This window comes from Malus sylvestris, chromosome 2, assembly GCF_916048215.2.
Source record: "Malus sylvestris chromosome 2, drMalSylv7.2, whole genome shotgun sequence".
NCBI classification, from domain to species: Eukaryota; Viridiplantae; Streptophyta; class Magnoliopsida; order Rosales; family Rosaceae; genus Malus; species Malus sylvestris.
Genome location: NC_062261.1, coordinates 35,019,568 through 35,046,201, shown reverse-complemented (window position 1 = coordinate 35,046,201; position 26,634 = coordinate 35,019,568). Strand labels below are relative to the sequence as shown.

The 26,634-nt window shown below is 39.1% G+C and overlaps 2 protein-coding genes and 2 long non-coding RNA genes across 9 annotated transcripts; 2 read left to right on the top strand and 2 right to left on the bottom strand.

The window, feature by feature from the left end:
* Positions 1-113: 113 nt before the first annotated feature.
* LOC126600607 (calmodulin binding protein PICBP) lies at positions 114-3,564 on the bottom strand. The gene is made up of 2 exons (XM_050267196.1): positions 544-3,564; positions 114-428 (listed from the first exon to the last, which is right to left on the bottom strand). The coding sequence occupies exon 1, from the start codon at positions 3,345-3,347 to the stop codon at positions 558-560; it is 2,790 nt and encodes a 929-aa protein (XP_050123153.1). The 5' UTR covers positions 3,348-3,564; the 3' UTR covers positions 114-428; positions 544-557.
* Positions 3,565-6,870: 3,306 nt separating this feature from the next.
* On the bottom strand, positions 6,871-9,596 carry LOC126600656 (pentatricopeptide repeat-containing protein At2g20710, mitochondrial-like). The gene is made up of 2 exons (XM_050267265.1): positions 9,255-9,596; positions 6,871-8,273 (listed from the first exon to the last, which is right to left on the bottom strand). The coding sequence occupies exons 1-2, from the start codon at positions 9,543-9,545 to the stop codon at positions 7,035-7,037; spliced, it is 1,530 nt and encodes a 509-aa protein (XP_050123222.1). The 5' UTR covers positions 9,546-9,596; the 3' UTR covers positions 6,871-7,034.
* A 1,589-nt stretch (positions 9,597-11,185) lies between these two features.
* Positions 11,186-19,089, top strand: LOC126600767 (uncharacterized). 2 transcript variants are annotated; one of them, XR_007615584.1, is made up of 9 exons: positions 11,186-11,477; positions 11,579-11,647; positions 12,279-12,340; positions 13,017-13,086; positions 13,229-17,237; positions 17,339-17,407; positions 18,039-18,100; positions 18,777-18,846; positions 18,989-19,089. It is a non-coding gene; the product is annotated as an uncharacterized LOC126600767 (long non-coding RNA). The 2 variants fall into 2 exon arrangements; XR_007615583.1 differs by lacking the exon at positions 18,989-19,089 and having other exon boundaries at positions 18,777-18,955.
* A 2,407-nt stretch (positions 19,090-21,496) lies between these two features.
* On the top strand, positions 21,497-24,570 carry LOC126600777 (uncharacterized). 5 transcript variants are annotated; one of them, XR_007615590.1, is made up of 4 exons: positions 21,503-22,260; positions 22,826-23,048; positions 23,933-24,314; positions 24,466-24,570. It is a non-coding gene; the product is annotated as an uncharacterized LOC126600777 (long non-coding RNA). The 5 variants fall into 5 exon arrangements; XR_007615588.1 differs by lacking the exons at positions 23,933-24,314; positions 24,466-24,570 and having other exon boundaries at positions 21,497-21,557; positions 22,170-22,260; positions 22,826-23,428; XR_007615587.1 differs by lacking the exons at positions 23,933-24,314; positions 24,466-24,570 and having other exon boundaries at positions 21,497-21,557; positions 21,781-22,260; positions 22,826-23,428.
* The last annotated feature ends 2,064 nt before the right edge of the window (positions 24,571-26,634 follow it).

Below are 26,634 nucleotides of genomic sequence, written 5' to 3'. Positions count from 1 at the left end.
GCTAGAAGCCCCGTATGCATGCACGAGCAGCTTTAAATTAGTTGTACCTTTAGTGTTGCTAGAATGACGTTTTGGATGTGAGTATGGCAGTCAGTTGGCAGTTGACATGCATATTAAGCAAACAACCATATATATTGTTTTGGAGACCAGTGCCTCGTACAACAGCAAAGGAAAGATGGTAGCAACTCACAACATATAACATTAATCTGCCATTACATATTATTATTAATCAAAGTACACTAGCACTACATCCACTGAGCTAGGAGAAACTACTCAAGAATCGTCACTGCATGAAGCTGCCTCCTTCCTCTTCAGAAGTTCTGACAGGATCCAAGAAACGGTGAGTCGTGTTCTGCTGGAAATGTAGCTCTTCTATGTACTTGTGCTTTTGCTTCAGTAACTTAATATCAATATTGCAGACTTTTCACCTGCACAACAATATGTGAATGGGTTCCCTTTGTTATTTGATACTAACAATATGAGCTCACGAACAGCTATTAGAATTAATATCTGAAGGTTTGGAGATAGCGATCATATATTCACCTCAATAACTATCATCAACTACAAGCTTGCATAGGTCTTGCGTGACTGAAGGCTGCGGAGGTATGCCTGAGATGTTTTTCCACTTTGGGAGCTGGCATGACCGTTTCAAAAGCTGCAACAAGCAGTGCAACCTTCTTCTTCCTTGCTGGAGCAAGTTTCGTGACAGCCTGCTGGAGTGCAAAGTCAAGCATCCATTCATCTGCATTTTTCTTTTCATCAATAATCTGATGCCTGAGGTCAACCTTTTCTGCTTCGGGGTCAGGAACCAAAGGTAGGTAATTTGGTTCTCTTGGATTGAACTTCCTTTGCTCCTCCTCATCCATGCTAAGTCTCTTGCATTTGATTCTTTTCCAGTAGTTGTAGGTGTTGGGAAGCTCTTGGTCGAAGTTGCTTGCTGCCTCGGAAAATTTTCTCTTCATCCCAGGGCTTATGCTATTATTGGCCGTGTTGAATTTTTTTGTGGCTTCTGGCTCTGAATTGTTTTTCGCTTCCACATTGTCAGGTTGTCCTGTGTTGCTATTGGAGATACCTGATTTTTTCAGCCTTAAATCACTCTGATCCTCAGATTCATTGGAACTTGAAGTTATAGGCTTCTTGTACTTCCCATTGGACAGGTTACCATCTTCAGCAATGTCATTAAGCTGGAGAGGTTCAGTCTTCATGTAATTTTCATAATCGTCAACCTTGACAGCATCTTCATCAGCTTCAGAAGCATCGTGCACCAAATCAGAAAGCTGAATCTCCGGTGATGGTTTCACATCACCAATTTGCTCTATTGCTTCCATTTGATTTTCAGACACCACAGTAGGGAGTTTGGGTTCTAAGCCAAAGTCACCACTTGGAACGTTTTGATCTGTTTCTGAATTCCCTTTATCAGGGCTCCCGTTGCATCCTTCATTTGTTTCAGCATCATCTGTTTCACCGATATCCTGAGAGGGAATAGAAATTCGGTCTCCTGTCAATGTACTTGTTTCTTCTTCATGAAATGCATTCTTTGGTTGGTTATCTGAAGCTTCGCCTGTCTCCACACTGCTGCAGTTTCTTTCAGCATCTCCAAGGTGAGAATCGATTTCATGATCCTCTGCTTCAACAACTCTATTTTGCTCTTGAAGTTCCTTGCCAGTTGTTGGTAGTTCCTCAATTGGCTCTTCCACTGAAGATGAAGATTTCTCTACGCAATCTGTCTCTGATAGTTCACTGTCTTCTTCGAATGCATCATCGCTGTAGGAAAGTTGGTCATAGCTCAATCTTTCATGCACTTGTCCAGATTCTTGAATATCAAAATTCTTTTTTATGCCATCCTGTTCACTGGCATCACCATCATTCTGCAGTACAGCATAATAATCCTGAATCAAATTATCATAGTCACCGTTCATTGCATCAGACTTGTTCCGAGATTCTTCATGCACATCAGCGTCTTGAATTGTTATCGAACACCCGGAATTTGGACCAGATTCATAACCATCAAGCACTGCAGTGGAAAATTGCCCTTCCTCCCACTCCATGTCAGTAGTTTCAGAACTGGAATAATCCATTTCAGTGCTTGAAAGGTCTTCAGAGTTGCTCTCGTTCGAGCAGCTTCCAGTGGAATTTTCCTCTTGATCGGACAGTGATCCGTAGTCTTCATTTGCATCTTCTTTTTGATCTTCAGGAAATTCGCGAAAGCTTTCTGCCTCAGATTCACTCTCAGAATGCTGTGATCTATCCGACAGGTTCTCCACAACTAGGTTGTTGGCATAATCTACTGTTTCTGTTTCATCACTTGCAGAATTTGGAAACACAGGACCCTCGTAACCATCTTGTTCTCCTACAAAATCAGCTCCGGCTTTCCTTCCAATTGCCTCGGTGTCATCTTCCTTGTTTGTAGCATAGATTTCAACAAAGAAATCCAAATCAGCTTCTTTCTCAGCTGTTTTGTCATTCTCATCAAACATCTGCTGGAAATCAATTTCTTTTACTCCATCAATACATCGCTTTGCTCCACGTGGACTTAGAGCTTGCAATTTCATCATCTTCTGGGTCTTCAACGAACGTCTTCTGGCAGACAAGAAACTCTTCAATGGTGGCACAGGTGAATGACGATGTCCATTAAGGGAACAGTACGTATACGGGCAAACCTCCATGACTGAAGTTCCCTCAGCTTCAGTTCCCCCAGGACTAATCATCAGATAATCCGGAAACTTTGTATCCTTCAGTGTTGAAGAACAAGTTGCTCTCTGAACATTAACATCTGCACAAAGAGCAACCCTGGAAGATTTTCTCGCCGGAGCTCTTGCCGGCTTAAAACTAGGGGACCTTATTAAAGTTCTCGCAAGCTTCAAACTAGATGTCCTTGCTAAACTTCTTTCAGGTTTACTAGAAGCAGAGCTAAGCTTTGAACTGCCCGAATTTTTTCGGTTCTGGTTCTTACTATCTGAAAATATTGGCGGAGAACTTCGAAGACTAACCTGTGACTGCTCCTTCCTTGCATGAGAACAGCTGGTGGGCTTCATGTAGTTTGGCGAGCCATAAGTTGTTTTGGCCAGGGGCTGCTTCTGAGGGGAAGCCGCAGGGTTTGGAACATTGAGAGCCGGCGGTGGCGGCTTTCCTGGCTGAGATGAGTTCGTCCTCAAAGGTGATGATCTCAAGCTCTCAACATCTGAAAGCTTGATTGATCTAGATTTCTTCATCTTCTTCTTCAAATCAGCTCCTCTGTGTTTCCCATCTTGGAACTGAGAAGAAGTCTTCAGGTTCGATAACCGCTTCTCGAATTTATCATGATCAGCTTGGATTCCAAGCTTGTTTGGCACCTTTCTTTGGACCATATTGAAAGGAAAACCAGAAGCAAAGACAATATCCAAGTTGGACTATGTCCTCCCCTTGAGGTGGGGAATTCAAAGCTCATAGAGGAAAGCAATTCCCTCTTGTCCCATGCTTTGTTTTTGGATGGAAAGATTGCATCGGATTGGAAAGGAAAGGAAAGGAGAGGAATGGGATTCTTGGAAGCCAAAGAAGCAGAGATTCTTTGGGAGTTCTTAGTTTTGGTTTTCTGCTTGTTTGGCAGATGATTAATATTTCGAATAAGGCTGAGATACTAGTCTGACGCTGACATGCACTCACAGGTACGGTTTGGGTCCTATTTTCCTTCCTTTTTTATTTTTTTATTTCTTTTTATGAATTATTTTATTTTGTTTTTGTGTGCTAAGTTGTTGGCCTTTTTTGAATTGAATTATGAAGCTTGTGACATGAGAAGTCTACATATGGCACTCACTTGTTTATTTAGATCACATATTTTGCTTTTCTGACAGAAATACCCTCCATTCTTGTAATTTATTTGGATGGGAAGAACAACAAGATTCATGATCATCGGCTATTGGATTTGATATCAATAGTTGAGATTAATGCATTAAAAATATTTTTATTTATTCTCCACTCTAGATATTAGATTCAATACTGAAAATCATATATTCATTGATCGCCGGTTGATTAAGAGAACGTTTGTGACACTATACGTGCTATATACCTACTTTCTCTTTCACGTATTGCATGGGCGTGACGGGTGAGCAACTATCTTTTCAATTAGTTGGATAGATGGTTAGTAGGATGGAATATTTATTGTACCTTTCCCATTTTAATGAGGTAGAAGAGCCACCTACCAAATGATAAATTTTTAGTATGCTGAGAACACTGCTCAACTCCAAGTGTTATAATACAAGTAGTTAGATATTTAAAAAATATTCGTTTAACTTGAAACTAAATGGTAGATTACCTTGATGATTAAGACTTTCTTTTTTAACTCACTGTGTTTCAGATCCAAATCTTCCCCTCTTCTCCTTGTTATAAATTAAACTAGTTACATCACTTGTATTAAACCAAGAGAATACACCCCCACAAAGGAGTGGGAAAAATTGAAAGGTGGAGAAGGGTATAAAGGTAATTTCACGCTGAGCACAATTTTCTTGTATTTTGGTTTTGGTCGGAAACTGTTGACTTGAAATGCAGAAAACGGGGTGGTTGGACGGCCGCTTTGCAAAAAGATAAGAGCCACTGTCGGCGGTAGTGGGCCCCACTGGTATGCCTTAAAATGCCCGTTTACAAAACAGACGCTCCTCCTCCGTCTGAACTGCCAACGAGAAAAGCGTTGTGACGTACAGAATATGGGATGGGCCCACTTGAGTGGGCACTTGATAATTTATGTTGATTTTTCAGAAGCCCATGAATGTGTCTTTTCTTCTTTTTCTTTTTCTTTTACGATTTTTATCTGCCGAGTTGTGAATAAAAAGTCACCTTTGCGAAAGGTGCCGTGATTAGAAAGCAAAGGCCAAAACTATTTTGTGCCCATTTTATTTTTGCGATTTTAAGTAATTAGTTTATAAAAATAGGATTTTTGTTTTTTTTTTTTTAAATTGTTTTAAGAAATCATGAGTACATAATGAATAGAGAAAATTGTAATAATAGCCCTTCAACTCTCCTAATTGGAGATTTGGCATGTTGACTAAAAATCTAGTCATTTTCGTCAATCCCGTTAGAACTTCCGACAAAATGGTTATGGTTGAGGGATCTTGCTTTAATTGAGTTAAAGTTGAATGACTATTTTTCCAATTAGATTAAAGTTGATGGACCATTTTTCTAATTAGATTAAAATTGATGTTTAAGAAGCCCATGAATGTGTCTTTTCTTCTTTGATGACTTTATGTGCTTAATTGTGAATAAAAGGTCAATTTTTGTGATGTAACAAGGCTATTTGGTATTTACACCATCGGATTAGGAAAGGTGCCGTGAATAAGAAGCAAAGGGAAAAATTATTATTCATTTCTGCAATCCTAAGTAATTAGTTTATAAAAATAGGATTATTTTTTTTAAATTGCTTAAGAATCAAGAGTATATAAGGCTATCTCCAACTCAATGGGCTAAAATTCCAGAATTTAACCCTATATTTTTCTCTATTCACTATACGAATGAGGTTAGGCAATTTTTTTCTCCAACGGGAAAGGACCTAGAATTTCCACTGCCAACTTTATAATTTATTAAACTTTTTTATGTCTCGTTGATTTTATATTTGCTAATAATTTTGGAATTAGATTTTGCATAATCTATCTTGTTTAATTTTTACGAACATTTTGGTGTATAAAATTCAAATTCCAAACAAACAAAAAAACTTGGTGAGAAAAATGAATTTTTTTTAATGGATTTGTGAACAAATGGATGTGTATTTATAGAGGTTCGGTGTCGGATCTAATTTGAATTAATTAATATTATTATTTTGACTGTTGGATTTAAATTTGAGCCGTTGGATATTTTATATTATCATTGAATTTGAGTCATTGGATTTAAAAATGATGTAATCAGGCGCACCACACTAGATCAAAACCCATAAGGCGCAACAACCATTGAATGTCAACGACACGTCAATCTAGGCAATAAAAACCGTGTTGCTAGTGCACTCGCCTGCAGTCAATACCCCCCCCTCCAAGTCAGCTAATTAGTGCCAGCCCGCATGGAATTATCTCCACATGGGCTGGCCTGCTGTTCCTGGTCTCACGTGGGTCCCTCAGCCCACTGCAATCTTATTTATTTGGGGTGGGAAGCAATCCCATATTCCCACTTTCAAACCTAAAATCCCAAAATTCCCACATCCAAAATATCACACCGACGTTTCGGCCAAAAAAAAGGATAAAGGGACTGCTTACCTTCTCATTCAACACCCACCCACACCCCCCCCCCCCCCCCCCCCTAACCCAAAAAAAACCCCCAAAAAAAAAAACAAACAACTGCTTATCGTCTCATTTAACATTTTCATTTTACTTATGCTACGTGTATTCACACAAACTAAAAGTTTAATTAGTTTTTGTTGAAAAAAATAAAATTATACCAACAAAGGACAAAATGTAGCGAGATTTTAATATAAATTAAAATTTTAGTTTTTGAGTGTTAGGTAAAAGATTTTGCCCGCTAAGGAACATTATGTTGTTTGAACTCAATTACTTTGTTAGATCGGGATCGATAGTTGTAGAAGTCAATTAAGCAGTTGGCCTTACACTAATGCCCTCTGTAGTGTATAACAGCACTTTGTCAGATAAAAAAAAATCTTCATCGGCAGTCAATTTTCAATATGAATTGGGTTTGAGTTGTCTGCTTTTTAATCCTTATCAGTTCATCAAATCTTTTCTAAGTAGCTCTACTTTATTTTGTAAAATAAGATATATTAGAGAGGGATTCGAACAAAAACCCTCGACCTAGTAAACGCTCTTACCCATTTGAGCTACAAGCTCCTCACACTGATAGTTCCTACTTTCTAAAACCAATGCAGATGATAAAAATTGGCAACCGTCTTAAAAGGACAAACAATTTAGGAATGAAGAAAAAGTTCATTCAAATTGCAGCAAACTTAATGTTCAGAACAAAAGTAATACCTTAAATCGTTAGAGAAGCTTTACAACTCCCTGAAGTTGACTTGCATTCGCTACCCACAATTTCGGGAGTTTTTTGAAATAGGTATCTGACAGATTCGGTTAGTTGGAACCTAAATCCGCTTCTTTCAGAACTCCGTTCCGACGATCCCATTCCAGGTCACCTATTTCTACAGTGACTGAATCCTCATTATTAATGTAATCTAACAATTTCTCCTGAATACTTATGGGGAAACTACACTTCTCCCCGAGTAGTCTTATAAATTCTTCAGCTCCTTCCACATCCGCTTTCTGTTTCATATATTCCATACAGGCGGCGACAACATGGCCATCTGGTGTCCACCGTGACCCCTCAACTGAAAGTGCTTTCCTCGTCAACTCAACTGTCTTCTCAATTTGATCATGATCAAGATATCCCCTTGCCAAATAATGCCAAGACCTTGCATCCGGTTTCTCTCCCTTTTGTATTACCCTGTTAACAATGGATTCGGCCTTGTCAACTAGAGCCTTGTCAACTAGGCCCTTTCTGGTATAAGCACCAATCAAGAAATTTGGGATACAAATGTCGAAAGATAAATTGCTGGATTCCCATTCGTCATAGATCTTCTCGGCACTTTCAATATCGCCAATCTTCAACACAGAGGTCATTATACTTATGTAACCCCTATTGTATATTTTCATGTGCTTCTTGTATAGTTCCCAGAGTCTCATAACCCTATCTTTCTGCCCTAGTGCTGCATATTGTGTCATAAGGTACTCATATGCTCCCCTCTTTCTTTTAGAACTTGACATCAGTTTCTCAGACCTCTCTAGCATTGCCAAAGCCTTTTCCACATTTCCTGCTTTCTTATAAGAAATTGCCACGTTGGAATAACTATCCCAATCCATAAGAACCTTGGGATCGGACTCCCACTCTGCCATAACCTTGTCAATTCCCTCAAGATCGGAAGCAGCTGCATATGCAGAGATCTGGATACAATATGTGAACTTGTCATGAAGAATGCCCTTCTCTTTCATGTCACTCATTAGAACATTGAATTTGTCAGTGTTTCCAGTCTGATGATACAAATTGAGCAAATTGTTGTAGGACAACGATGTCCTAGCAAACCCCAATTCCCTCATCTTCTGCATGATGTCCTCAGCCTTTTCCACAAGTTTTGCACGAGCATAGCTGTTCAGGAGAGCACAGTAAACCTCAAGAACTTTCAAATTTTTAGGAATGTTGTTAAAGTAATCCTCAGCTTGTTCTATTCCGTGAACTTTTGCAATCAAATCGAGTCGGATGGCAACATCAGCAATTGTAAGCTCAAAGTACCTTTTGTCAGACAACCACATTGATATCTGAGAATAAATAAACGAGATCAAATTTCCGAAGATGGGTTGATACTTGCTAACTCACTAGACTAGACACTTATTTTGAATATTAAAGCATTGTTATCAGAATTGGGATCTAAACTAATATTAAGAAGATGGGTTGATGCTAACTCACTAAGCTAGACAATCTTTCTCCAGAAATCCAAATATCAAGTAGATGCAACAGATGAAAGATTTGCTACTTGGGTGACTTATTTGAATATTAAAGCATCGTGATCAGAATTGGCATCTAAACTACTGTTAAACCACTCCCATTTATTGAGTTCAGAAGCTATGACTCCAATACACATGCGCACACGCACATAGAATTTTTTTACGTTGCAGTTAACTGCATTTTCTTTAAATGCAGACATGCCATCGATATTATTGAAATTGTCAATACTGCAAGCTTAAAATTGTTGGTATGTTGTTGATATTCCGTAGAAAGACTGAACATCGGATCCCCTTCTTAAGGGGATGCAACTTCACTGTTGGAGAGAGATATGACAGTGCCCTCGTATTGACTGTTTCATAACTATGTATTGTCCATATAGCACCCCTATATTGTGGGGGCAAAAACACGAAACTATGAACAGTCATACATGGTCATGACATGTTCATTATGAGGGCACTATCCTATTCCGCTCCATGGAGCGGGATTCTCTTATAAAGCTTCTCCTACATATATCTATATATACACACACACACACACACACATATACATACACACACACACACATAAATATAATATAAACACACAAAAATGAAGCAATGAAGCTCTATATGCATTCAAATGCTGATAGGAACACAATTAAGCTACTCAATTAGCATAATTTCAAGCCATTGACAGTTCAATTTCACTGATTTCAACATAATCTCAGTATATTGAGTAAAAAAAAATTACGGAATAAGAAACCCTAAATTAATTTCATTTCCACATTTTCCAGAGAACCAAACAGAACATAGTACCTCGAGAGCGTGCTTGTATTGCTTGTACTGCCTGAGCTCCTTGATGATGGTGACGAATGCACCTTTGGGTGCGGTTCGGCCTTCTTCGATCCACTGGTCGAGAATCGGGGAAATGGGGGCTGTATGATCACCGGCGCGGGAAATCCGACGGTAGAGCTCGTTGAGTGTGCCTCTCGAGGGCTCTCTGTGAGGGCGATACGTCGTCGTCGAGTAAAGCGAAACGCCCGGTGAGTTTCGGAAACCGAAACGAGATGAGAAATTGAACAGCGAGCTCAACCGAGAATGCTTCATTCGGAGAGGGGGAGAGAGAGAAGGGTTTAACCTGGGGCTTAAGCGACTGAAATATGATGATATGTGGTCGCTTGAAACGACGCGTTTCGACTTGAACAATGACGAGGTATTTTCCTGCAAAAGTTGGTGAAATTGATATAATTCTTTACTTCTATTAACGCTTGTTAACGTGGTATTTTCATTAGGGTTTTATAAAAATTCTATTACATTATGTTTCGATGAGGAACGTAAACTTGAAATTTGGTTAAAGTTCAATTTATAAATTAACATGTATCAAGTTCTTTTTTTTTTTTGAATCATAAACGTAGAAATCTAGAATTTTCAAGTGAAAAAAAAATTGGAATTGGAAACCTTTCATTCACAAGTTTATATTCTATGTTATTTTACAAATTAACATGCAACAAGTCATTTCTTTGGATTCATAAGTATAGAAATCTAGAATTTTCAAGTGGAAAAAAAATGGAATTCGAAACCTTCCATTCACAAGTTTAAATTCTATGTTAATTTATAAATTAACATGCAAATGCAACAAGTCCTTTCTTTGGATTCATAAATATAGAAATCTAGAATTTCGAGTGGAAAAAAATTAGAACTCGAAACTTTCCATTTACAAATTTAAATTCTATTTACAAATTTAAATTCTATGTAAATAGTTATCATTTCTAAATTTAAATGAGAGTTTAAAATAACAAATACCAAAAAACTCAACCATGAATGGTACCACCACTTCCACCATCATCATCACCATCACGACTGATGCAACCATCACATACCGTTGTCTCCTCCACCGCTGTCGTTGTCACCATCCATTGTCATCACCGCCACTACCACCATTGTTGTCACCGCCACAGCCGCCACCACCACCCACCAGCATCACTGTTGTCTTACCACCACTATTAGAACATTTCTTAAATACTATTTCTCATTTATATATTAATAACTCTATTATGTTAATCAAATAAGAAAATTCACAATTTTAAAAATTAAATCTCAATATTTCATTTTTTTGTTATTTTAAATTTTTTTAAGTAATCTTAAACTCTATTCCTCCGTATTCCACTTTTACTTTGTTCTGTCATGTAAGTTAAAAGGACTGTTACATGATATAGTTAACACAAGCAATTTGAAACCTTTCCTTTCACCGACACGCAGATCGGATTGAAGAGGTCAATCAAATGATAGGCTTATTACATGTGGGCTGGCTATTGCCAAACTTTCACCCTCAACAGTGAGCACGTACTCAGATTTGTTGGACTGAAAGCTTCAAAATAATTCTGGAAGCCAGTGTTCTTTAACGGTGGATTCTTTAAGAAGTTGGGTGTCACATCCCGACCCTGACTCCACCACATTCAGGGCTCGATTTCGCCGTAACACAATATTGTCCGTTTTGGACCTCGACCACACCCTCGTAGTTTTGTTTTTGGAAACTCACACGAGAACTTCTCAATGAGTCACCCATCTTAGGATTACTCTCGCTTAACTTCCGAGTCAGTGAGCTCCCAAAAAACCTCATGCTATATGTGTTACACCCGCCCCTAATTTAAATCGTATTTTTTACTAAGTTTGAGTTTATCTTATTTTTAAAATTGTTTTGGGTCTTAAATGGTGTGCCAAGGGGCCCACCGCCTGTTTTGTCCCCCGTTCCCTTTCCCTTTCTTTTATTTATTTTCTTTTTCTTCTGAAAAGTCTCTCTTTCTCTCTTCTCCCTCTTCTCTCCCTCGGCACAACTCTCTCCCTCTCACCCGTGCCCTTCCTCCCTGCAAATCCTCACTTCCACACCACATCAATGAAGATGACAGCACCCATCACAACCTCTGCAGTTTTCTCTCACCCGTTGTAGAAAGGACGACGAAATCCCAGAAGCCTCCGACGAGCATCGCCCCTTTCGAGGCAATTTCCGGCCAAACTACGGCGAGTTGGCCGGCGTACAAGGTATCAATCTCTTCGTCTCGTCAAGTACTACAACTTTCCTTTTTGTTTCACCCAATTTAGTTGAGTATTGAAGAAGTTATACTCATTTGAATCTTACCCAGTTTCCGGCGAGTCCGACGGCTTTCGAGGCGTTTTCCGGTCAAACCACGGCGAGTTAGACGTCGTGTGAGGTACCATTCTCTTCGTCTCTTCAAGGGCTACAACTTTCGTTTTTGTCTCGCTTGATTTCGTTGAGTTTTGACAAAGTTATGGCCGTTTAAAGATTGTGCATTTTCCGGCCGAATTCCGTCTTTCTCTCCCATTGGGTCCGGCGACCCACCAAAACCAAGGCCTTTGGGCCTTCCTTGCCGAGCCCAACCCTCTTGGTTGTGAGGCCTTTGGGCCTTTGTGTGTGTGTGTGTTATGAGGGCTTGCCTTGTGCAGCCCGTGTGTGTGTGTGTGTGTTTTAGGGTTGTGTAGTGTGTGAGTGTGTATGTGTGTGTTGTGTGTGAGTTTGGGCTTAAGCCCAAACCACCCCTTTTCACCCTAAACCCTTTTAACCCAAAACCTTAGAATTCCAAAACCCAATAGATCATAATCCTATTTAACCTAAACCCTAATCTGGATTTCAAGCCTAAAACCCGTTAGACCTAATTTGACCGTTGACCCCGGTCAACGTTGACTTTAGGGTTGACTTTTCGGGTTTTCGTCCGAGACCCTTCTTAGGGTAATTCGACGTTCTGAATCCGTTTCCAATGTCCATTTTTCCCAAATTCAATTGCTATAATAGAGTTTTATTAATTGGACTCTTTATGTGATTAGGGGCAATTATATGTGGCATTCCTTCTTTGATAGTTTGCGTGGCTCTTCGGCGGCTAAGTACTGTGAGTGGACCCCTTCTAAAATGCATGTTTTATAGTAGAAATGCATACATAAAAAGCATGATTTGATTATTACGTTTTATGAAACGTTTTGTGAGATAACATGCTTATTGAGGCTACTTTAAAGTATTACTATTTTTCCTATAACCCGTGTTCTTATAGAATATCTGATGGATGACGATATGATATTTAGAACATGTTTCGAACACCTCTTTATAGTATAGATGATGGATGACTTTATACTATGAAGTTGTTTTTCAATATATATGTTCAATGGTTTTGTACTTACCTAGTGATCCTTTCCGCTACGGGACGTAGGGATAGATTCCGGTCCGTCCCGGGCGACGGTTTGGTGTTGGCATAGGGCCTGGAGTGTGTTTCCTCTGGCTATTTAGCACAGGGACGGGGAGCCGGCATGGGGCCTGAAGTGTATTTTCCTCTGACTGTCTGCTCAGAGACGGGGAGCCGGCATGGGGCCTGGGGGTTATCGGACAATTCACTAGTGATTATTATATATGAGTTATGATTTGAGACATTGCACGACATGCTAGGTTTCGGAAAACCTATGTTTATCATTATATATGTGTTTTCATAAAACTTGGGGGTTAGTACGTTGATAACTGTTTTGTTATATTTATATCAAATTGGTCCACTCATGTTTGTTTTGCGCCCCCTTCAGGATTTAGGATCGAGGCATACAATCCCGGCATCCAGGCACTTCCGCATCGGTATCTTCGAGTCCTCTCGGTGTAGGACCCACTTCTGTGTTCATTCAATTTTTATATTAATTCTTTTAATATTCTCGATTAGATGTGTGCTCTGAACACGTTCCTTAAATACATATTCTTTATTCTCTTATATTTATAAGTCTTATCTATCCCTTGTTGTCAGCATTTGCACTCAATAAATGGCTTTCGTCACCCTTCGGGTGTCGGCCAGCACGTGACCATCCCTTTGTCCCTAGGACATCGGGATCGGGGCGTGTCAGATTGGTATCAGAGCCTAGTTTGTTCAGAGCATACTTAGGATCTTCTCTTACTAAAGTTGTGTGTCGGTTTGACATCATTTGGATGTCAGGACTTCTGGATTTGGTGCCATTCGGCGCAGCTATGCGAATCTTTCTCTGTTTGAATTGTCACATTCTGGTTGAATATACAAGAATTCGTGTCAGGATTGTGCCTCATCAGTGACGTGTTTGAATTGTTGGATGACTTTCAGCTTCAGATCGATACTCTACGACGTGCATTCCCTGAGAATGACGGGCATAGTCGGTGTTACTTGGGAACGACGGGTTTTAGAAATCTCAGATTGAGGAAGTTTGGTCAAGACCAGCTGTAAATTCGAAATGACGATGCCACTCTGCAACATGCGTTCCCTAGGAATTGCGGGCGGAGTCGGCTTTGCATCAAAATCTTGGGAAACGGAAAAATCTTAGCAGTACGAATTGACTAAGACCAACTGGAGTTCTGAAGCGGTGTTGTACTCTGCAACATGCGTTCCTTAGGAATGGCGGGCAGAGTCGTATCTCTTTAGAAATTACTCGAAACTTTCAAAATGCAGATTGAAGAAACGAGTAAGTGCTAGTGGTGACGACGGTTAGTATGTGGTAGTTGGTGGGAGCAAAATCAATGTTCTCGAACTCATTACCACCGAAGAAATTTGGGTGAATCTTTATAACAATTCTCTGTGATTGTTTTATCGATTACCTTCTTGTTTATTCCAACGACGAAGTCAAGTTCACTAACCTTTGACCGTCAGCTTCACAGCAAATTCTTCGAGTGTTGACTTCGTTCACATTAATTACTTTTCTTGGGAAACTCCTCGGTAGCAGATGTTATTCCCATCAATTTCCCTAAATGGAGTTACAATTCTTGTTGTTGTGGTAGTTGGATTTGGATGATGAAGATCCAAACTTGTTTGGATAAACAAATTCCTTGAATTTCACCTGAGTCTGGTACTCAGTGGTAAAATGCCCCTTGTCCTCGTACTTTTCAGTAGAGGTAAACTTAACCTCTTGCTTGTAGCCCAACTGACCGGTGCTCTTGTCCGTTAACTGTTTAGCCTTGTAATTTCCAGTGTAATGGCTTGAGATTCTACCATATTCATCATTGTACGAAGATCGAGCCTTACTCTAAACTTCTCTGGACTCATTGAGCTTTGGTTTGCTCAGAGGCATCATTTTAAGATAGCCAATCGTGTCACTGCATGCATACGCAGGCTGCTTCATATCTTTCTTCTTCGTCATTCTGTTGATTCAGAGGTTCTATGTTTAATTTTTGAACTTTGAAACAACTCTCACAAAGTATCATGAATTGCGAAATGTCTTTGGCCTCGTCAAATCTTATTAACAGTTCTTATCTATTCTTGAGCTTAGACCTATTATCTTTTGGCTAAGAAACCAATCAACCTTATTGTGATGATTAGCCAAATAATCATAAACAGTGACTTCTATTTCTGCATCTTCATTTTCCTTCGCTTGTTTGTTTCTCAAAGTAAAACTGGATCATGCCGGAACATTACACGACGGGTGGAAAAAAAAAAAAAAAAAAAAAAAAAGGTTTGTTCTCGGCATGGTTTCTCGTTCAAATCCAAATATCTTGTACTTCAAAAAGACTTGTTTTGACCCTCAAATTCTTGAGTGTTCTTTCAGCCTTCTCGACATGGTTTCTCGCTTAATCAGTGAGGAATTCACACGATCGATCGATTCGGCGGAAGTGTGCGCCCAATTTTTATCGTTTTGGACAGGAATGTTAGGAGCATAATATTTTGACAAACTTACCAGACTTACCAGAAAGAGTTCCATGTGGGTATGAGGTTTAAGCTGTATGTTGGTAAGAAACTGGTGAAGATTGCAGTGCAGATGATCGGCATATTGCATCACTATCTTCATGTTGAATTGAATGGTCACCATTCATTATCTTGCTACAATTCATAACCATCATATCTTTACTCTGGTAAACCTTTTTGATGATGTCATGTGTTCGCCTCAACGCAGCTTTCCACTACCTCTCACCAGGATCCTTTAGTTCGAGAGCACGTGTGCGTGAGGTTCGAGCGGTCTTTTAGTAAGAGTTGGTTGAAGGTTTTAGTACAGAAGGTCAGCATATTGTATCACCATCTTACTAGAATTCATAGGCATCACATTGGTTATTTTCCAACGATATGTGTTCGTCTCCACGGATATTTCGATTGCTTCACTCCTGAACCTTATTGTGATGAGTACGTGGTTGTTAAAACACTCCTAGAGAATCTGTTTGGTGCATTTTGGAATGGCACTACAGAACGGTCGAGGCAAGAATCGGATAATCTTTGCACTTCTCTCGAAAGGTGTGTACTCTCTTTTGTTTTTAGGTTGACCATTTGCGAGTCGTTCTTCTTTCCACCAACTTTGACCTTGGTTGACTAGAAATATGCAACTAAGCAAAAATGGAGAGGTGGATTGAGCACTACAACAGTTCCCAAGAGATACTGCATGTTGAGGAAGATGACTTCTCGTTTTCTGCTTGCTTGGTTCGAGCTTTTGGGTCTACTACTAACATGGTAGCCATTTCTCTTGAATCCCAAGGTACAGTTTTCAAAAGGGTTCTTTACTGGTGAAGCACTGGAGTAGTTAGTCACATTTGGAAGAACTGAGGAGGATATGATGCTTGGTGATGGATAAAGTTTTACAAGGACAGTTCTTATTTTGTTCGGTTTGAGTATGGCACTTGTTGTGGCATGGTACGAGAGTTGGTACATGCAACACTGGTTAGCAGATGAGTATTGTGAGCTAGTAGTCGGAGGATTGAATTTTCGACGTGTAAAATTGTGCACCCTCAGTTAATTACTGCTTGCTTATCGAGACAACAAATGTGTGATCGATATCATGGGCGGCCGACTGTTGTATCGATAACTTATTTGTTGGGTTCGTTAAGCAAGTGGGCAGGAAGATCCGTCTACGGCAATTGTTACAGATTCGTTATTCTTGGGATTCGACCCAAAGGCACATCTTTTCTCGGAGTACGTGAAGTTACGAATTCTTGGGCGAGACCCACTCTCATCTTTCAGTTTTGGTTTTCAGTATAAGTATTTTAACTTCATTTACTTTGGTTATTTGTTTTTGGTGTTACAAATGTTTTGAGGAAAGTGTTTTCTGTTTTCAATTTTAAATTCAGCTCGAGTTTTTGACCTATATGTTAGTACATATCTATTTTTGACGCTATAGTATTTTGCGTACTTATTTTTGACCTTATGTCAATATATGTTTTTGACCTTATATCTTATTAAAGTATGTTTTCTACTTTTACACTGATGGGGATGAAAGTAAGAGTTTGGAGGCATGATAGAGGATTTTGCAACCCGCTCGCGACGGTGTGGCATATTCTCTTTGATGCACCCACTTTGACTTGATTTCTCTTTATACATATATTCTTTTTACTATTTACGAGTATTTCAGTTTAGTAGGTGATTTTAAATTTCGGGGACGAAATTCTTTTAAGGGGGGTAGATTGTTACACCCGCCCCTAATTTAAATCGTATTTTTTACTAAGTTTGAGTTTATCTTATTTTTAAAATTGTTTTGGGTCTTAAATGGTGTGCCCAAGGGGCCCACCCCCTGTTTTGTCCCCCGTTCCCTTTCCCTTTCTTTTATTTATTTTCTTTTTCTTCTGAAAAGTCTCTCTTTCTCTCTTCTCCCTCTTCTCTCCCTCGGCACAACTCTCTCCCTCTCACCCGTGCCCTTCCTCCCTGCAAATCCTCACTTCCACACCACATCAATGAAGATGACAGCACCCATCACAACCTCTGCAGTTTTCTCTCACCCGTTGTAGAAAGGACGACGAAATCCCAGAAGCCTCCGACGAGCATCGCCCCTTTCGAGGCAATTTCCGGCCAAACTACGGCGAGTTGGCCGGCGTACAAGGTATCAATCTCTTCGTCTCGTCAAGTACTACAACTTTCCTTTTTGTTTCACCCAATTTAGTTGAGTATTGAAGAAGTTATACTCATTTGAATCTTACCCAGTTTCCGGCGAGTCCGACGGCTTTCGAGGCGTTTTCCGGTCAAACCACGGCGAGTTAGACGTCGTGTGAGGTACCATTCTCTTCGTCTCTTCAAGGGCTACAACTTTCGTTTTTGTCTCGCTTGATTTCGTTGAGTTTTGACAAAGTTATGGCCGTTTAAAGATTGTGCATTTTCCGGCCGAATTCCGTCTTTCTCTCCCATTGGGTCCGGCGACCCACCAAAACCAAGGCCTTTGGGCCTTCCTTGCCGAGCCCAACCCTCTTGGTTGTGAGGCCTTTGGGCCTTTGTGTGTGTGTGTGTTATGAGGGCTTGCCTTGTGCAGCCCGTGTGTGTGTGTGTGTGTTTTAGGGTTGTGTAGTGTGTGAGTGTGTATGTGTGTGTTGTGTGTGAGTTTGGGCTTAAGCCCAAACCACCCCTTTTCACCCTAAACCCTTTTAACCCAAAACCTTAGAATTCCAAAACCCAATAGATCATAATCCTATTTAACCTAAACCCTAATCTGGATTTCAAGCCTAAAACCCGTTAGACCTAATTTGACCGTTGACCCCGGTCAACGTTGACTTTAGGGTTGACTTTTCGGGTTTTCGTCCGAGACCCTTCTTAGGGTAATTCGACGTTCTGAATCCGTTTCCAATGTCCATTTTTCCCAAATTCAATTGCTATAATAGAGTTTTATTAATTGGACTCTTTATGTGATTAGGGGCAATTATATGTGGCATTCCTTCTTTGATAGTTTGCGTGGCTCTTCGGCGGCTAAGTACTGTGAGTGGACCCCTTCTAAAATGCATGTTTTATAGTAGAAATGCATACATAAAAAGCATGATTTGATTATTACGTTTTATGAAACGTTTTGTGAGATAACATGCTTATTGAGGCTACTTTAAAGTATTACTATTTTTCCTATAACCCGTGTTCTTATAGAATATCTGATGGATGACGATATGATATTTAGAACATGTTTCGAACACCTCTTTATAGTATAGATGATGGATGACTTTATACTATGAAGTTGTTTTTCAATATATATGTTCAATGGTTTTGTACTTACCTAGTGATCCTTTCCGCTACGGGACGTAGGGATAGATTCCGGTCCGTCCCGGGCGACGGTTTGGTGTTGGCATAGGGCCTGGAGTGTGTTTCCTCTGGCTATTTAGCACAGGGACGGGGAGCCGGCATGGGGCCTGAAGTGTATTTTCCTCTGACTGTCTGCTCAGAGACGGGGAGCCGGCATGGGGCCTGGGGGTTATCGGACAATTCACTAGTGATTATTATATATGAGTTATGATTTGAGACATTGCACGACATGCTAGGTTTCGGAAAACCTATGTTTATCATTATATATGTGTTTTCATAAAACTTGGGGGTTAGTACGTTGATAACTGTTTTGTTATATTTATATCAAATTGGTCCACTCATGTTTGTTTTGCGCCCCCTTCAGGATTTAGGATCGAGGCATACAATCCCGGCATCCAGGCACTTCCGCATCGGTATCTTCGAGTCCTCTCGGTGTAGGACCCACTTCTGTGTTCATTCAATTTTTATATTAATTCTTTTAATATTCTCGATTAGATGTGTGCTCTGAACACGTTCCTTAAATACATATTCTTTATTCTCTTATATTTATCAGTCTTATCTATCCCTTGTTGTCAGCATTTGCACTCAATAAATGGCTTTCGTCACCCTTCGGGTGTCGGCCAGCACGTGACCATCCCTTTGTCCCTAGGACATCGGGATCGGGGCGTGTCAATATGGAGGTGAGCATATACATATAAGGCATAGAGGATCCACTCCCTTGGGTGATGTGGGATCTAACAATCCACCCCCCTTAGGGGCCTGACGTCCTCGTCGGCACATTTCCGTCCAGAGATTGGCTCTGATACCAAATTGTCACATCCCGACCCGGACTCGATTCCGTCGTAACACGATATTGTCCGTTTTGGGCCCCGACTACGCTCTCACGGTTTTGTTTATGGGAACTCACACAAGAACTTCCCAGTGGGTCACTCATCCAGGGATTGCTCTCGTTGCGATCTCACTTAACTTCGGAGTTCCTAAGGAATCCTAAACCAGTGAGCTCCCAAAAAGTCTCGTGCTATATGGAGATAAGCATGTACATATAAGGCATAGAGGATCCACTCTCTGGGCGATGTGGGATCTAACATTGGGGTTCTATCATAATCTTAAATATAAAAAGCAATTCAACTACTTATAAGAATGTGAAAGGTCTCACCTCTCATCATTGTGAAATTCATTATCAACACGCTTCTTCAAGTGTGACAAAATTTCAAGTCTAACACATAGGCAACATAACTCGGGTGACGTATAGCACATGTGGCCGTTGGCTTCATACGTGGAACAACATGTTCTGATATCATGAAGAAAGTTGAGCTTTCACCATAAAACCAATTGGCTAAATAACGAGTATCCAAATACTTATAAGCACATTCAAGATCCATTATCTCATCAATGTGAAATTCATTATTAACCATTCATTTGAGATGGGAATTAAGGAACAATACTCAAGCAATATTGTACAAAGTCAGTTTGTAGAACGAAAAGCTAGGAATCACAGAATCTCCCCCTCTCCATTAATTCTAATTTAGGATGTAATCAATTCAAACAAAAGTAGATTTTTTTTTTTTTTTGAAAAACAAACAAAAGTAGATTAGTCCTATTTGTTTCTTAGATTAAACATTTATGTGTGTTATAATCTGATTAAAATGCTTCCTATGGCGCCAAACAGATCCTGTATTGGATATGAAATTACACAAAATGCCATTAATTTTTAATACACCCATATTTGTCCAGCTACAACTAATTTCCTATAATATCTAGGAAATTAATTTTGTGAAATGCATAATTAATCTTTTCCTTCAATAAACGGCATGTCAAGAAAAAAAAAATAGATACTCTATTAAAGGCAACTTTAGTTTTGTTTTGATACAGTCCAAAAAATTAATCCTTTCAACACAATTACACAATTAAAAATGCCGTGAATTAATACACAATTACATAATTAATCTTTTTCATTTTCATGTCTTCTATTACTGCATTGTTCAAGCATGCATACAATATTAAAATTCAATCAAGCATGGCTTCAATTACAACCACATCGTATGGTTTATGAACTTAAGTCTAAATAGTTGTTATTCCTAGCATAATTCAGCGAACTGACAAAAAACATTATAATGCATGTCTACCAAAACTCATGTACCCGGTTATATTGGATTATACCAATCTATAATATTAAGCCCAGATTAGATAATTGGACTACAAATACTATTAAACCCACATTAATTTGAAGTAAATTGAGCATGAGGTGAACTAATGGTGCATAATAGTTACGGGTTTTCTGTGTAACAGGAGTTAATATAGATGCATGTCAATGGAAATAGGCAGTCGGATAATACCTTTGGCAGTGAGATATGCCGTCGTTGATGTGCTTGATCCGTGTTCAAATGCGCAGGCAGTAAAGCCAAAAATAAAACAGCACAAAAGTAAACCAAATCATTTGATGCGGTTCAATTTAGTTCTTGTTTCGGTTTCAGTTTTCGAATTGAAGTGCCCATCCCTAGCTCTAAGTAATGTCGCAAACACGTCTCGACGTCAAGAGACATTCGATAGACACCTCCCAAAATTTTTAATTTTTATTTTAGCACCCTTTTTTTTTCCCTATTAAGCGCCTTAATTTCAAATGAAAAATTCCACCATTTTCAATTTTTTTTAGTAAAGTTAGTGACTGCCTCTCAAATTCTATCTCTCTCTCTCTCTCTCTCTCCACAAAACTCTGGGTGGTTTGGGAGTAAGGTGCTTAAAAAAAAAGTATCCATGAAAAAAAACTGTGAGGGTTTTAGGTGTTTGGTAAACTGAAGAAAAAAAAGGCTTATTTTAGAAGCTGCTGTGAGAATAAGCTGAAATCAAAGGAAAAAACTGAAGTTGTTATTTGCAACTTTGGAAAACTGGTTTTTTTTCAAAGCACACGGTGCTACAATGCTTCTTTAATGAAAAGACCCACTATCAGACTGTTTTTTTTTTCCAGAAACATTTTTACAAAAAAGTTTACCAAACACCCTGTTAATTTATTTCACAGCCGCTTATTCTCACAGCACAGCCGCTTATTCTCCCAGCAGCTTTTTTTAAATAGCATCAATACCAAACCAGCCCTCTTACACACTCTCTCTCTCTCTCAGCGAGCTTTATTTGGATTGGTCTCTCTCAGGTTGGAATCTCGATTTCTAGCTTTGTAATCTCGATTTCAAGTTCTATAGTCCCGATTCTGGTGTGCCTTTTAGTTTCCTGGAGTTTCTTTCTACGAATTTTGTTCAATTAATTATTTATTATTTTTTTTTTGTGCCTCTTGATTTTTTATTTCATTCGTGTGTCCTGCTGTTTGATTGGTCTTGGTAGCTATTTTTTTTTTTTTTTTTGGTCAATATTGGTAGCTATTTTAGTTGTCGGGCTTTGTTCATATTTGAGCTTTGTTTCTGGGTTCTCTGCATCTGCCTATGACGAGCCTCACACTCACCACCACGGCTGCGATTATGGCATCGGACACGACCTTGGCCATGAAGAGGAGAAATCTGGTCCTTGACATAGCCATCAGAGACTGTGTTTTCATCTTCCTTACTACTTCTTTTACAACTGCTACTCCAACATAACCTTATTGTGATTTTATGTATTTGTTATTGGATAATGTAGCTTAACTGTTGGATTGATTTTAGAGGAAAAGAAAAGAACAATTTATGCATGCTTAAAAGTTAATTCCTTCTTTGTTACTTAATGTTGATGATGATTGTATTTAACTGGAAGGCTTATGTTAAATTGGATATAGAATTTCACCAACAGGTTCGGGTTCCCGGTGTTGGTTTAAGGTAATGGTTGACTTAAAGAAATCAAAGGACGACAATTCAAAACTGTTGAAGGTATAGAGCCTCCAAATTCCTTTACATTGTTTAGCTCTTGTTAACAAAATGAATCTGAAGCTGTAAAGTGACCAGTAATTGAAATCAAGTTAGGAAATTGGGTTAGAATTTGGAAATCTTAGATGAAATGTATGAAGGTTTAGAATTATAATTTATGCCATAACTATCTTGCAATTAGCTTCTCTTATAAAAACTTGGAAGGCATCACAATCCATGCTGCAGTCATAACATACATGAGTTGTATTAGCGTTTTTACTTAACAAGCAAATACTTTTGACCGGTGATCCTGTGGAATTTTGTTTATATCTCTGGTTTTGCATTCTTTTTATTAAGTGAATGGTATTTAGTATGAATATTGATAAGAACGAAGATTTGGTAATAAAGTTGAATGATGTTATTACATAGCAGTTTTTCCCTTTTTTGATTCAAATGAAAACTCAAAACTGTTCTAAATATAATGGCCATTTCGTGCCAGATGAGGACCAATGTAGACATTTATGCATGAAGGAGCACTTGTTGTTATGCTGTTTTTTGTGTTCCTAAGACTTTCTTTCACCCATTGCAGGCTAGAAAATTTACGGCCTTTGAAAGGGATTGTAAGATTGCAAATAATGACCCAAGCTTATCATGTTACAAAGCAAGCTACAACCATATTGAGCTATCTTTACTCATGGAGCAAAGTACGGCTGATGTTAAAGCTCGCCAACTCTGTATGGTAACAGGAGACGGATCAAGCGGAACAAATAGAGAGTCAACAAATACTTGAGGCAAAGTGTCATTATATAAAGGTGAGACCAGCAGCTTCCACATCTGTCAACTTGCTAGACTTCAACTTATTTATATAGGATTCTACAAGTTTCTTCATAATCTTGGTGTGCTCATGCTACAGAACCATCACAAAACTAGGAGTGTCAAAACTTTGATTCATGTATAATCTTGGTGTGCTCGTGCTACAGAACCATCACGAAACTAGCTTGTAGTTTGCTATTTCTTCTTGTCATTTTGTTGATTCTGATGTCAAATATGTTTCACTATGGCAAGAAAATGGATTGTTAACTATTCCTAAGGTTCAGGCACAGAATCACGACCACGAGCCTCACACTTATTGGTGTATAATGTATACGACCATTCAGCTAACTTTAAGTAAAATTATAGTGTTGCTTTCGTAGTTTTGTCGTACTTATATATGATAATACAATGCAAAATTTTCAATAATAATATGTTTCTAGTTTGTAAAATTAATTAGAATAATTTGTAAATGGCATCAAATATGACGCCAGAATTTTTTTTACACCTGGATCTATTATTAACGATGCTTTAGGTAATGTCGCAAATAATATTTGCGATGGTCATTTTGCGTCGTAAATAGTTGTTAAAACATTGCGACATAGATTTGTTGCGACGCATCCATTACTGTCGCAAGGCCGTCGCCAAAAGCTTTTTACGACACTTTAATTACTTTTTGAGATGTCCGTTCTGTCACAAAAGGCCCCTTGTTTTTTGTAGTTCCACAAAATTCATAGCATTAAAACAATAAATTGATTAATAACCGAAATCAAGTGAGAAATAAAATAAAACACTGGCATGTAATATGATTAGCGATAAAAATTATATAATACTTAATCAATTTGCTTTCGACTTCATTTGTATGGTGGTCTGGCACATTTGGCAGAAGAGGAATGATCGCATTTGGAATAGGAAGCAAGAGGCCCCGGGAGTTGTGGCGCAAAGAGTCGTGGCATGGCTGTAGGAGTTCCAGGCGGTGGCAGACCTTGCACTCGTGGCACAGTAGCGGACGCCTAGGATTAGGTAAAGGGGATGAAAGTGGTTCGATGGCTGGGGAGGTGGCGGAGGACTGGGTGAGAGTGAATGTGGATGAAGCTACTAAAATGCAGGCTCAGGTTGGTGGAGCTGGTGCGGTGATTCGTGACTCGCAGGGTGCTTTTGTGGCTGCAACGACATGCTTTCTTTCCAATGTTTCTTTGGCTCTTCATGCTGAATTGTTAGCAATTAAGAATGGAATGGAGTTGGCTCAACAGCTTGGCTATCAAAAGGTTTAAGTCGAAAGTGATTCTTCTCAAGCAATTTTTGTTAGAATTCATTTGTCCCACATCAGCCAGAAGGCTTGAGAACAAGTCATTTATATAGAATTACCCCACTCTAACTAACACCGAGACCTTTGTATTAAAACCCCACACCTGACAGATTGAGCAGGTGGCCAAGTGAGGACAGTATTGGTGTTCTTCTGATAGTGGAAATGACGGCAACCCGACCACTGCTCCATCAACCACATTCAGATCCTCCCTTGAATTCTCTATCCCTCATTCCCTAAGCAAATCATTCACTGCCTACATCAGTTTACATATGTTATCTATATCAGGGATCATGTTACAAATCACAAAATCCAAAATCTTACAAACATTTTGATTCCTCCATATGTATTCTTATACTAATTAAACCCTAAACACCCCTAGAAGCAAAAAGGAAACAACAACAATTGAATTAGAACTTACATAATCAAACTTTGGAATAATGGTCTTCTTGACGCACGCAGAATGAATAGCAATATCATCCTTGACGAGTACAAACACAAGGGATCTCTTTATGGTAAATCATGGATTCGATTCGACGTAAATCGTCGTGATCTGAAAGAAAAATTAGGGTTTGCATTTAAGTCTCTTCTTTTCGAGGAACTGAAGGGTGCTTCGACCACGCACCGTCTGTACTAAACATCTGAGAACAAGGACAGTCAAAAGATAAAAGAAACCCTACTTATGTGTACGAGGTACGGCATCAACACCACTAACAGTGTTATTTATAGTGCTTGTGTCTAGGTTAGACTGAAATTACCCAGCTGTGCACAAAGCCAAAATATATGCCACATGGCATCCCCTGGTTTGCCATCTCCACGTCTCGAAGGTAAAATGATTGGTTGTGAGGTCATCCTTATCTTAGTTGACTTGGAAAATGATAGATATATAGACGACAATGTACGTAAATGAGGATTTAAGCTGACGGTATAGTAGTACTGCTGTTGGAAAAAAGATTAATATTGGGAAGTTGAGAATTTTGTAAACCTAAAGTAGAAAATGAAAAATGTTTATTGCCAGCTAAAATGGTACATCGATCACGATTTGGTCTAAAAACATGGTTTCTTTAACATTTTCTTTAGTCATATAGTTGTTCGGGCAAAGATTTCTCTGGAGAAGGTTCATCTGACCTCAGCACAACTCCCTAAGGGATTAACACTTTGGATGTGTAGTCGAGCTCTTGCTTGTTGATAAGCTACAAGAAAATAACAAAGTTAGTTCTGAAAGGTGCCTTTGTGGGGCCTTAGGTGTAGGCCTTGAGGCTCGCAATCAAAACTAACTAAGTGCTAGGCGTGCCATTGCTATCTCAATAGCAGATGTAGAACAAATGTGTTTTAAGTCAATTATTTGCGCCCCAAGTTACTTCAAACTTCTTGTTATCAAAGGATTGCTGTGGATGGGTTAAGTCCACATTAAGTTCTTTTTCTTGTCTTGTAAACAAGGACTTTTAGTTCATGATCTTGTATGTTCGAGTGAAGGGAGTCCAGATCCCCTTAAGCCATTTACTTAGTTCTTGATTGGTTTTAATGATAACATACCCATTAAACTAACCAGATCCAAATGTAAATGGGACTCTTAAAATAGGAAAACTGATGGAAATAACTTGAATACATACTGGAGAATGCATTAAGTAATATATCTACAAATTCAGAAGGCAAACAAAGAGCTTTGGGCAAGATTTCACCTTGTCTGGAAAGGTTGAACCTCTTGCAGTCACTTCTCTTTGAATTTACAGGGGTTTATATGCTAAAAAGGGATGGATGGTAAATAAGTTTACACAAGGGAATCGATACTACGCCACTAAGGGAAATAGCAGAGCTTTTATACTTAGACAAGAGATAGCTTATCGCTAAAAATGACTGAATCCGAGTTGATTTCAACTTTTGGATGCAAATCTGGCTTGAGAGCAGAGTTTGTATGTTTATTTGTTTCATTGGTTGAGTGCGCTTGTCTTTGGGGCCTCTTCTTCTTTTTATAGGCAAATTAGCCCGACTGTTGTGACTTTTGCTCTTGCCCGAAAGCACCTGGAAGGTAATGAGTCATCAGCTTTTTACTTATAATGCTACAAAAAAGTGTTATTTGGCTGGTAGTAGGTTAGTCTCCATCACTTGTCACTTCAATGGTAAGCACGTGGCTTGTAACTTGGCTGAGAAGGCTTCAATTTTCCATTGGGCTCGGTGCTGGGCTTCGGGCAAGTCCCCTTTAATTTGGTACCCTTGGGCTCTCCTTCATCTAAGTCCAATGTTCAAATATTAACCCAAACAATAGTTGATCACAATGGTAC

What these genes read in the sequence shown, in the direction of transcription:
- LOC126600607 (XM_050267196.1), bottom strand. Translation starts at nt 3,347, where the DNA reads ATGGTCCAAAGAAAGGTGCCAAACAAGCTTGGAATCCAAGCTGATCAT.
- LOC126600656 (XM_050267265.1), bottom strand. Translation starts at nt 9,545, where the DNA reads ATGAAGCATTCTCGGTTGAGCTCGCTGTTCAATTTCTCATCTCGTTTC. An exon ending in AATACAAGCACGCTCTCGAG is followed by an intron (nt 8,274 to 9,254) that starts GTACTATGTTCT and finishes ATTTATTCTCAG; the next exon opens with ATATCAATGTGGTTGTCTGA.